This window comes from Sorex fumeus, unplaced genomic scaffold (genome assembly GCF_029834395.1).
Source record: "Sorex fumeus unplaced genomic scaffold, SorFum_2.1 ptg000006l, whole genome shotgun sequence".
Classification (NCBI taxonomy): Eukaryota; Metazoa; Chordata; class Mammalia; order Eulipotyphla; family Soricidae; genus Sorex; species Sorex fumeus.
In genome coordinates, this window is record NW_026606063.1 from 57233369 (window position 1) to 57244393 (window position 11025).

The 11025-nt window shown below is 64.4% G+C and overlaps 1 protein-coding gene across 3 annotated transcripts; it reads left to right on the forward strand.

Annotated features, from left to right (window-relative positions):
- Nucleotides 1-1301: 1301 nt before the first annotated feature.
- SEMA4C (semaphorin 4C) lies at nucleotides 1302-10584 on the forward strand. 3 transcript variants are annotated; one of them, XM_056122957.1, is made up of 15 exons: nucleotides 1302-1444; nucleotides 3634-3779; nucleotides 4702-4850; nucleotides 5106-5168; nucleotides 5429-5527; nucleotides 5617-5713; nucleotides 6006-6122; nucleotides 6215-6366; nucleotides 6453-6628; nucleotides 7257-7401; nucleotides 7495-7717; nucleotides 7855-7967; nucleotides 8786-8943; nucleotides 9030-9100; nucleotides 9188-10584. In XM_056122957.1, exons 2-15 carry the CDS (start codon nucleotides 3671-3673, stop codon nucleotides 10012-10014), a joined length of 2499 nt encoding a protein of 832 aa, XP_055978932.1. In that variant the 5' UTR covers nucleotides 1302-1444; nucleotides 3634-3670; the 3' UTR covers nucleotides 10015-10584. The 3 variants fall into 3 exon arrangements, with proteins under 3 accessions (XP_055978932.1, XP_055978918.1, XP_055978925.1); XM_056122943.1 differs by lacking the exon at nucleotides 1302-1444 and adding an exon at nucleotides 1708-1865 and having other exon boundaries at nucleotides 3631-3779; XM_056122950.1 differs by lacking the exon at nucleotides 1302-1444 and adding an exon at nucleotides 1718-1865.
- Nucleotides 10585-11025: the final 441 nt, after the last annotated feature.

The window sequence follows — 11025 nt, forward strand, 5'->3', positions numbered from 1 at the left end:
AATCCTCACACCTAAACGGTGGGGGGAGAGGGGAGGAAAACAGCCGGAAATGGTGAATTTAAAGTTCCCACCTTGTCAGGATACGCTGTGACTTTCAGGGGGAGCATGGAAGGAGGAGCCCAGGAGCTGATGGTCAAGCCTGACTCGGGCCCCCACTCTCCTCCGTCTCGCAGCAGGGCTTACTTGCTGGGACTCCTGCCTCCTCTCTCCTACTTTTTAAAACTATTCCCTTCACTACATCATTCTTTACATCAAAGATAAAATTCTGACCATGCTTGATGAGATACGTGACAGTAAACAGGTTGCTTCACTGGAACCTTTCTGAGAATTTTATCTCTCAAATCAGAGAAACAATACCTACTTTTTAAAGGGAGGTCAGATGGGTGGAGAGGCTGGTCTGCAGACAGCAGGACAGCAGGTGAAGTCTGAAGCACAGGACAAATATATGGGAGGGGATTACACAGCCCCGCTCCTCATTCCACGCTCATTGTCAGGCTGGCCTCTCTCACCAGCATCTCCAAGGCCAAACTACCCAGCCCCCCACTACCCCCACCACACACCCACCCCTGGGAAGGGGGGGAGCCTTAATGTGTCCCGCGAAGACCCAATTGTTACTGAATCCAAACCACGCTGCTTTTCCCAATTCTCTCCACTACTTTATGGTCTCCACTTCTCAGATGCCAAGTTTTAACCCAGAACAAAAGCTCCTGTCCTGACTGATTTATAATCCAGATCTGCTGACTGAGCCCTAAAGTGTACCTCCCCTCCAGGGCTGTGTGGCTGGAAGCCGCCCCCAAAGTCTGGGTTCGGTCACCTAACCAGAGGGTGGCATCTGTCCCGGGGAACGGTGGGGTGGCTGCTCTGGACGTCCTCTGGCCACCTGAGGGTCTGGGAAGGGCAGCTGGAAGGAGCAGCGCCTGCAGCGCTTAGCCCCACCCAGGAGGCCGGGGCTGCAAGTTACTTCGAGGAGTGCTGTGGGCGGAGGCAGCTTTCCAGAGGTGGCGGTGCTCCTCCAAGCGTGGATCCCCCTCGGCCCCTTTCATCTGAGCATCAGGGCTCTTGTCGCTTGTTATTTAGCCTCCCCATGGCACCCGCAAGACTCAGGGCCTGGGGGTAGGCGCTCTGCAACCTGAGTAGAGGGTTGTCTGCACGGGGAACTGGGCTAGGGGCGCCCAGCCATCCCTCCGCCGGGACGCGCACCAGTCGGGGCGGACTGACTGCAGGCACTCGGGGGTCTTCTGGGCTTCCGAGCGCGAGGGTCTGGGGCCGCACCTGGGGCCGACAGACGGACCTCTCGGACTGGCCCGAAGAGAAGCCTCGGTTTACCCCGCACGCCCCGTTCCGACTCTCTCCTGGAGGCAGCTCACGGCGGCGATCCAGGTCACCGCCGCTCAGGGAGCCCCTCGGTCCGAGCCGGGCCTCCGGGGGACACTTGGGAAAGCCGGTGAGCGCGGTTCCCCCGCGGCAGCGCCGAGTCCCTCCCCGCCCCACCTCCCGGCGCGGCGGCGCGGGGCGCGGGGCGGCGGCGCGGGGCGCGGGGCGCGGGGCGGGGCGGGGGTCGCGGCGGCCGCGCGGGGGGCCGGGCTGGCCGGCGGGTCGCTGCGGGTCGCGGCGCCCTCCTGGGCGGGCCTTCGCCGCCCGCCCCCGGCCTGCACTCGACCCCCCCTCCTGACGTCAAGGAGGAGGGGGCGGAGAGCGGCGGCGGGGAGCGGCGGAGAAAGAGCCGGCGCCCGGCGCGGTGGCGCGGGGAGCGCGAGCCGGGGTCGCCGAGCCGAGCCGGAGCGCGGGGCGGGCGCGGGCCGGGGCGCTCGGCGGCGGGAGCGGGTCGCCGGGGCGGCGCTGGGGACTCACGCCGCGAGCGGGAGGTGAGTGAGGCCCGAGCGGCGGGACTCGGGGCCGCTGCTTTGTCCCCCGGAGCCGGGCAGCGGCCGCGGCGGGAGCGGAGCGCGGGGAGGGGCGGCGGCGAGGACAGCGGGGCACCCCGAGTCCGTGCTGCGCCTCCCGCGGGGGGCTCCGAGTGGCGCGCGGGGCAGGGGGCCGGAGGACGCGGGGCGGCCTCGGCGAGCGGGGCTCAGGGGCACGGGGCCGCCTGTACGGTCCGGTCCGGGGCCGGAACCTCCCCCGGCCCCTGAACCGCGCCGCTCCCCCCCCGCCCCCTCGGAAAGTTTAGGGCGGGCTGGGACCGGTTGTGGGGTGGGATCTGCCCGCCGCGGCCCCCCGCGCGGCCGCTGCCGGGGAGGCGGTGGTCCTGGGCACGGGGCTCCGTCCCGGACCGGAGCCCTCGAGCCTGCAGCCGCGGGGCGCGCCGGACGAGGGGCGCAGCGGCGGGCGCCGCACCCTGCAATACCACCTCGGGCTGCCCCGGCTTCCCCCGCCCTGGGAGGAGCTGGGCTGGGGGGTGGCCCCGCGGAGCCGGCACGTCCCAGGGAGCGCGCTGCGGGGTGCGCCCCGGGCGGGGAGCCGGGGGCAGAGGGAGGTCTGGGGGTGTGTTTGGGGAGGGCGGGGGCGAACTTAGCCGCGAGCCGCCCCCGCGTACCCCCGCCCTGCCCGCGCCGGGCTCCTGGGCCGACAGGGGGCGTTCGCCGGCCCTGGCCCCGCCACGCTCCCCGCGCCGCCGCTTTGTTTGCGTTCAAATCCCCGGAGCTGGGGGAGGGGAGGGCCCGCGCGGGGGGACCCTCGACCCGGTCCTGGAAGGGACCCTTTGTTTGGGGGTGCCCCGGCCCCCCCAGCTGCCGCGGGGGTCGGAGCAGGGGAGACTGGTTGCACACGGCCTCCCTGGCTCTGGGCTGCCGGGGCGCCATCCCCGACTTGGGAAGCGTCGTCGGAGCCCACCCGAGCGGGCATCCCCGGCTCCCGGCCCGCGCAGACCCCCCTGAAGCCCCCCGCCCGGCCTGCGCGCAGCCGGGGATCCCGGATCCCCGTCTCCCGGAGCGCTGGGGGGCCAGTGATCTAGGGGCGAGCAAGGAACAGGATGAGGCCCTGGTCATTTCCACGCCCAGCCCACCCACTTCCTGCCTCCTCCGCGGGCAACAAAGGGGCCTGGGGAAGCGGCCCCCTTTCTCCCGGCCCTGCCAGGGCCCTGCCGAGGTGGAGCGGGGTCCTGGGCTCTGCCAGGCTATTGTCTGTGGTGGGGGAAGCGGTTGCAAGGACCAGGACCCCAGCATACGCACACCTTTGTACCAAGGGCCCCCGGGGGGCTTTCCCTGCCACACGCTCCCCACTCACGTCCCTAGCCTCACCCTGCTGAGGGCTAGGCGCCCCAGGATTAGGCCCTGAGGAGTGCCCATGGACCCAGCCATCCGTGACCGTTCTGTAAGGGATCTCCCCAGCTTGAGGGTGGGGGCGAAGGAAGGGACCCTCTTCTGATTTTCTTCGACAACTTCCTGTTGGGGATGAGGAGGGGGTGGGGCTGGGAGGCCTGAGAGGGTTCCTACAGTGCGCGCCCCCCCTGCCTGCACTCCCTCTTCCCGCTGGGAGTTCCGGGGCTCCTTTGGAAGGGGGTTCCATGGACCCTGTCCACTCCTGGGGATGCCTGGTCTGTCTGCTCACTGCCTCCTGCAGGGTTTGTGTGGGCTGGCCCCCTTCCGGTCTGTTTTCTCTGGCTGATTGTGACCCTTTCTTCTCCACCAGCAGGGCAGCTGGCCTGGTGCTTGGAGCCTGGGCGAGTGCCATGGCCCCACACTGGGCTGTCTGGCTGCTGGTAGTGGGGCTGTGGGGCCTGGGCATTGGGGCCGAAGTGTGGTGGAACCTGGTGCCCAGGAAGACCGTGTCTCCTGGGGGTGAGTAGACCCCTGGGGAGAGGGTGAGGGCAGGAGGGGGCTAAGGATTGTAGGGGCTCCAAGAAAGGTCCCTTCTGCGGGACCCAGGGCTGGGATCGCCACCCTTCCTATGAGTAGATCCGGGGGGCTCCCCTGCCCCCCAGGGGCGAAAGACGTTCAGTGTCACCCTCCCCACATCAGCAGCAGCCGCCGAGAGCCCAGGACAGGCAGCAAGTGAAGGGCACCCCGCAGCCCCCCAGTCTCTGGAGGGGCTCCTCCTGCAGGTGCCGCCCTGATCGTGTGTGGTGCACGTGCTCCGGCCGGCCAGGCCTCTGCCCTGCCCGCCTCCCGCACCCTGCACCTGTAGGAGTGATGTCAGCTGTTTGTGTCCTCCCTTGTGCTCTGGGGACTGGGATGAGCTCACCTCCCACAGGCTCCGCTCAGGTGCCTGCGGCTACACCCAAGCTTGACTCTGCAGAAGGCTGATTTAGGGAGACCCTGCGGACAGGTCTGCAGCTATTTGGGGGGGCTGATGTGGAAACCCTGTGACTATGAGAACGTCAAGGGGATGTGGCCATCCCTGCTTGCTGCCCCCCGCACCCGGGGTACAGCTGGAGTGAGGGGTGCACAGCTCTGTCTGCCTATGGGGGCTAGGAAGCCATGCCTAGCCAGGCAGCCGAGGTGCCGCTGACCCTGAGGGCGAGCCTGGCTCTTATGGCTTCCTCTGGCCGGAAGCTGCGGCTGAGATATCCTTCCTTCCTTCCTCCTCCGGCCAGATTTGCCTCCTCCCTTGGCTGGGAAGAGCTGAGGCAGCCCAGGGGTGCTGTCAGAGCCAGGGCCCCTTCTGGAGGGGCGTGGGGGGGGTTCTTCATCTGCTTGCAGGGGGGCTGGGGTGGCAGGACTGGGCCAGAGAGGCCTGCTCACGCCCAGGTGTCCCCCTCAGAGCTGGCCTCAGTGGTGCGGCGCTTCTCCAGACCAGGCGTCCAAGACTTCCTGACCCTGACGCTGACTGAGCAGTCCGGGCTCCTGTACGTGGGGGCCCGGGAGGCCTTGTTCGCCCTCAGCGTGGAGGCGCTGGACCTGCAAGGAGCGGTGAGAGGTGGGGGAATGGGAGGCAGCAGCAGGCTAGAGGTGGGCGGGTGGCACTCCCCACCCGCAGCGCTGACTGGACCCTGCTGTCCTGGGGGGCTTCCAGGGCACCTGCTCTCCAGGGACAGCACCCAGGGAGAGGGGCCCTGTGTCCTCAGGGCCGGGCTGTGTCCCCACGCTGCCGCTGCAGGTCATGCTTATAGCACAGGCTCTTCTGTCCCTGCACCAGGGCTAATGTGCTCCCATCCTTGTCCCCAGATCTCTTGGGAGGCGCCAGCTGAGAAAAAGGCTGATTGTGTCCAGAAAGGGAAGAACAACCAGGTGAGTGTCAGTGTGCAGGAATGCCGCTCAGGGTGCTGGCACTGTCCTGCGTCCCCGGGTCCCAGGTCTTCCTGACTTAATTATTAGTTTTTTCATTTGGGGGCCACACCTGGTGTTCCTCGGGGCACTCCTGTCTCGGTGCTCAGTCACTCCTCGCAGTGCTCAGTGGACCAGGTCGTGCTGAGGATGGAACCCAGCCTCCCACGTGCAGTACATGTGCTCCAGCCCCCTCCAAACTCAGGCTGCTTTCCTCCCCACAGACGGAGTGCTTCAACTTCATCCGCTTCCTGCAGCCGTTCAACGCGTCCCACTTGTATGTGTGCGGGACATACGCCTTCCAGCCCAAGTGCACCTACATCGTGAGTGTAGCTCCCTCCTGGCCCGCGCCCAACCCGGCTGCACTGCCGCGCTCGGGTCCCTCACCCCCTGCTGTCTCTCTCTTCCCCAGGACATGCCCACCTTCACCCTGGAGCGTGGAGAGCTGGAGGATGGGAAGGGGAAGTGTCCCTATGACCCCGCAAAGGGTCATACCGGCCTCCTTGTAGGTGAGCGACTGTCCCCCGCTGTGGGCTGGGATTGTCCCTGGGACTGTGCCCTAATGGTCAGTCACTTCTCCTTAATTCTGGTCCTTTCACCTTCCTTTTTTTTTCCCTTTTTGGGTCACACCCAGTGATGCACAGGGGTTACTCCTGGCTTTGCACTCAGGAATTACTCCTGGTGGTGCTTAGGGAACCATATGGGATGTTGGGAATTGAACCCAGGTCGGTCATGTGCAAGGCAAGTGCCCTGCCCGCTGTGCTATCGCTCCAGCCCCTCCTTCTACCTTCCATCTCCCAGATGGTGAGTTGTACTCAGCCACACTCAACAACTTCCTGGGCACGGAGCCTGTCATCCTGCGGAACATGGGGCCTCACCACTCCATGAAGACAGAGTACCTGGCCTTCTGGCTCAACGGTGAGCCCCGAGGAGGCTGTCCAGTGCCTGGGGCCAGGGGGGGCCATGCGTGGGAGGTGCGGTCCTGAACCCCCTCCTGTCCCTCCCCTTAGAACCTCACTTTGTGGGCTCTGCCTACATCCCGGAGAGTGTGGGGAGCTTCACGGGGGACGACGACAAGGTCTACTTCTTCTTCAGCGAGCGGGCGGTGGAGTACGACTGCTACGCTGAGCAGGTGGTGGCCCGTGTGGCCCGAGTCTGCAAGGTACTGGTCCCCCTGGGCTGCCTGGGGGAGTCGGGGGGTGGTCCGGGCCTGAGCCTCAACACTCATGTCCCCTTGCCCTCCATCAGGGGGATATGGGAGGTGCACGAACCCTGCAGCGGAAGTGGACCACATTCCTGAAAGCACGGCTGGTGTGTGCGGCCCCACGCTGGCAGCTCTACCTGAACCAGCTGCGGGCGCTCTATACGCTACAGGCCACCTCGTGGCACAACACCACCTTCTTTGGGGTGTTTCGGGCACGATGGTGAGTGGGCCGGTGAGGAACAAGTCAGGTGGCAGATATGTCGATGTGAAGGTCTGTGGGGTACTGACACAGCTGGAGAGGCCGGCCTGCCGCCACTTAACATAGCTACCCACTCCCAGCACTGTAATTTTTTATTATTTATTTATTTTTGCTTTTTGGGTCACACCTGGTGATGCGCAGGGGTTACTCCTGGCTCTGCACTCAGGAATTACTCCTGGCGGTGCTTGGGGGACCATATGGGATGCTGGGAATCGAACCCGGTCGGCTGCGTGCAAGGCAAACGCCCTACCCGCTGTGCTATCTCTTCAGCCCCAGCCCAGCACTGTTATTGGTTGATTAATTTACTGTGGAGTTTTGGGGTACACCCAGCTCAGGTACACCAGCCCTCTGTGGTGCCAGGGGGACGCTATATGGTCGCAGGGATTGAGGGATTAGAGCCGGGGTAGGCCGCCTGCCAGGCTGATGCCCTACCCACTCTGCTGTCTCTTGACCCCCAGGGACCCTGTGAAGCTTTGGGGTGGGGGGCAGTGGTGAGGCATCTCTGCTGGGTCCTGCCCTCCTACTAATGACCCTGAGCTGAAGGGAAGGACTCCAGCCTGACCCCTGGGCCCTCCCCTCGCTGTGACAGGGGTGACGTGGACATGTCAGCAGTCTGTGAGTACCAGTTGGAAGAGATCCAGAGGGTATTCGAGGGTCCCTACAAGGAGTACCGAGAAGAAGCCCAGAAGTGGGGCCGCTATACTGACCCAGTGCCCAGTCCTCGGCCAGGCTCGGTGAGACCTCCCACCTAGCACGCTACTCCTCCCCACATCCAGGCCTTTCCCCCTTCACTGACGACTGCCCCCACCCCCGCCCCAACCTCCCAGTGTATCAACAACTGGCACCGCCATCACGGCTACACCAGTTCCCTGGAGCTGCCCGACAACACTCTCAACTTCATCAAGAAGCACCCGCTGATGGAGGAGCAGGTGGCCCCTCGCTGGGGCCGGCCACTGCTGGTGAAGAAGGATACCAACTTCACCCACCTGGTTGCTGACAGAGTCACCGGGCTGGACGGCACCACCTACACTGTGCTGTTTATTGGCACAGGTACCGTTACTGGGCGCGCTCGAGCAAATCGATGAACAACGGGAGGACAGTGACAGTGGCCACATGGGAGTGCAGGGGTGGGGCCAGGAGGGCAGAGGAGCCCTGCCCTCACGCCTTCACTCTGCCTGCTCCCACAGAGGACGGCTCGCTGCTCAAGGCCGTGAGCCTGGGGCCCTGGGTCCACCTGATCGAGGAGCTGCAGGTCTTCGACCAGGAGCCTGTGGAGAGCTTGGTCCTGTCCGAGAGAAAGGTAGCCATTGTGTCCCACCCACCACTGCTCAACCCTTTCTTTTGGGTGGGGGGGGGGGCAGGGATCTCTCTTGACTTGGGGCAGTTTCAGGAAATCCTCGAACTAACGGAATCTGGGCTCTGCAGCGTTAAATATAGCAGCTCCCTGTGGGGCGCTTTCCCGGAATCCAGCCTTGGCAACTAACTGCTCGCGGTCATCTTCAGATCTCTGGAGGTTGTCCCGGGGCTCCACGGCATACAATACAGGGCCCAGCCTCTCCTGCTCCTGGCATGATGCATCATCTCCCCGTCTTGGCGTGGTGGGGACCTGGAAATCTCCTGGGCCCACCCCACCCCCCACCCCTCACTAGGTTGTGTGGTTCATGTGGACCCCCAGAACCAGGATTAATGACAAAAAGAGAATCTCTGGGCATTACCATTTGGCAGTTGCTGTTCACACAGAGGAAAACATTCTCTGCTGTGCTGATGCTCTCGTGACGCGGAGGGGCTGCAGGGAAGTGGATTTCCTGTTCCCTTTGTACTGTGTTGAAGCTGTGTGCGTGTGTGCACACAGAGCCTGCCTTTCTAATAAGGTCACAGCAGCGAGGTGCTTAATTAGGATTGTAGCTGGCGTATAGTAAGCACTTTCTTCATGTGTTCCTTGGTCCTTAAATTTCCCTCAAGACTGGAAAACTGGGCCAGAGAGAGTTCAGTGGGCTGAGTGCAGGCAAAGCAAGTGGAGAGACCTGGGTTAGTTAGGTCCCGGGCACCGCAGGGTCCTCGAGCCAGAATCCCTGAGCACCACAGGCCCTCCTCACCTGGCCCGGCCTCTCCTCGCAGAAGCTGCTCTTTGCCGGCTCCCGCTCTCAGCTGGTGCAGGTGCCCCTGGCCGACTGCACCAAGTATCGCTTCTGTGCCGACTGCGTCCTCGCCCGCGACCCCTACTGTGCCTGGAACGTCAACACCAGCCGCTGTGTGGCCGTGGGTGGCCCCCCGGGGTGAGTGGGGCTCTGCACAGAGTGGGCCAGGGAGGACGGCAGGCGGGCGAGGGAGCTGATGGGCCACCACTCTCCCCTCTCTGCAGAGCCCTGCTCCTCCAGCACGTGACGGTCTCCGACACCTCGGGGATCTGTAACGTCCGTGGCACTAAGAAAGGTGAGAGCTGCCGCGTTGTGGCGCCTCCCCGTGGCCTGGAACCCCATGGGCCTTCCTGCACTAACTCGGTCTCCGTTCTCTCAACAGTCAAGCTCACATCCAAAAACATCACGGTGGTGGCGGGCACAGACCTCGTGCTGCCCTGCCACCTCTCTTCCAACCTGGCCCGTGCCCGCTGGACCTTCAGGAGCCGGGACCTGCCTGAGCAGCCCGGCATCTTCCTGTACGACGCCCGCCTGCAGGCCCTGGTCGTGATGGCTGCCCAGCCCCACCACGCGGGCATCTACCGTTGCTTTTCCGAGGAGCAGGGCACGCGACTGGCTGCCGAAGACTACCTGGTGACCGTGGTGGCCGACCCATCGGTGACCCTGGAGGCCCGGGCCCCTCTGGAGAGCCTGGGGCTGGTGTGGCTGGCGGTGGTGGCGCTGGGTGCCGTGTGCCTGGTTCTGCTCCTGCTGGTGCTATCACTGCGCCGCCGGCTGCGGGAAGAGCTCGAGAAAGGTGCCAAGACTGCGGAGAGGACCCTGGTCTACCCTCTGGAACTGCCCAAGGAGCCCAGCAGCCCCCCCTTCCGGCCTGGCCCTGAGACAGACGAGAAACTCTGGGACCCTGTTGGCTACTACTACTCGGACGGCTCCCTCAAGATTGTGCCTGGCCACGCCCGCTGCCAACCGGGGGGCGGGCCCCCCTCCTCGCCCCCTGGTATCCCCGGCCAGCCCTTGCCGTCTCCCACGCGGCTTCACCTGGGGGGCGGCCGGAACTCAAATGCCAACGGCTACGTGCGCTTACAGCTCGGAGGGGAAGACCGGGGCGGGCTTGGGCACCCTCTGCCTGAGCTCGCGGACGAACTGCGGCGCAAACTGCAGCAGCGCCAGCCCCTGCCGGACTCCAACCCCGAGGAGTCCTCCGTATGAGGGCTGCCCCGCAGCAGAAGCGTGGGAGGCATGGCCCCGACTTTTTTTTGCACAGGCACCAGCTACCTCAGGGACATGGCCCGGGCGCCAGCTCGGCCTGGGACAGGCCACCCCGCGCCATCGGGCCATGAGGACCTGTTCTGCTCAGCATGGGCACTGCCAGCCAGCGTGGCTCACCAGGGCTCCAGCTCACGGAAGCCTCTGCCTCCTCCAGGAGGGGCTGTGAATCACGGACACACGGACCCCAGCAGCCAAAACTCTCCAAGGCAGAAAGTTGGACTTGGGTGTGTGCGTTCATGTGTGTGTTTGTACATACGTGTGCATGTGTGTGAGTGTGTGTGTGTGCATGGACGAAAGATACCGTCTTCCTGTTCTGTTGAGTCTTCCTGTGGCTGGGGGTCCGCCTGGTATATTATTGGAGCTATGAAGGGGAAGGGGTCGTTATCACTTGGCCTCTCCTGCCCCCATCTGTCCCTGGTGGGCAGTGATGTATATATGGGGGGGGGCTGGGCAGGGTGTGGGCCCCTTTGGGGGGTACAGGGCTCTGAGGGGCGCCGGCCCCTAATCTAAGGGCTGTGAATGTTTTGGGGTGGGGGGGAGGGAGATGAGCCTCCCGTGTGTTGGGGGGGTGGGGGGAGGGCCTCCCTCTTGACCCTGGGGTTTGGTGTTTTATACTGGTCCTCCCTGGCGGGCTGGGAAAGGCTGTGTGGGAGGGGGGCGGGCGAGGGTGGGCTGCTGTGCACCGGGCCAGCCCAAGGAGGAGCGCTAACAGTGTAACTTATTGTGTCCCCGCGTATTTATTTGTTGTAAATACTTGAGTATTTTTATATTGACAAATAAAATGAACAAAATGAACTAAGGAGAAGATGCGTGGGTGGGGTCAGGGAGAGAGGACTGGTGTTAAGGCCCTGGTCTAGCACACAGCCCACCCCCATGAGCACCCCAGCATAGGCCTGGGAGGGTCCCTCTGCATCCATTGAATGCCTTCCCCCACCCGCCCCCCGAGAAAAA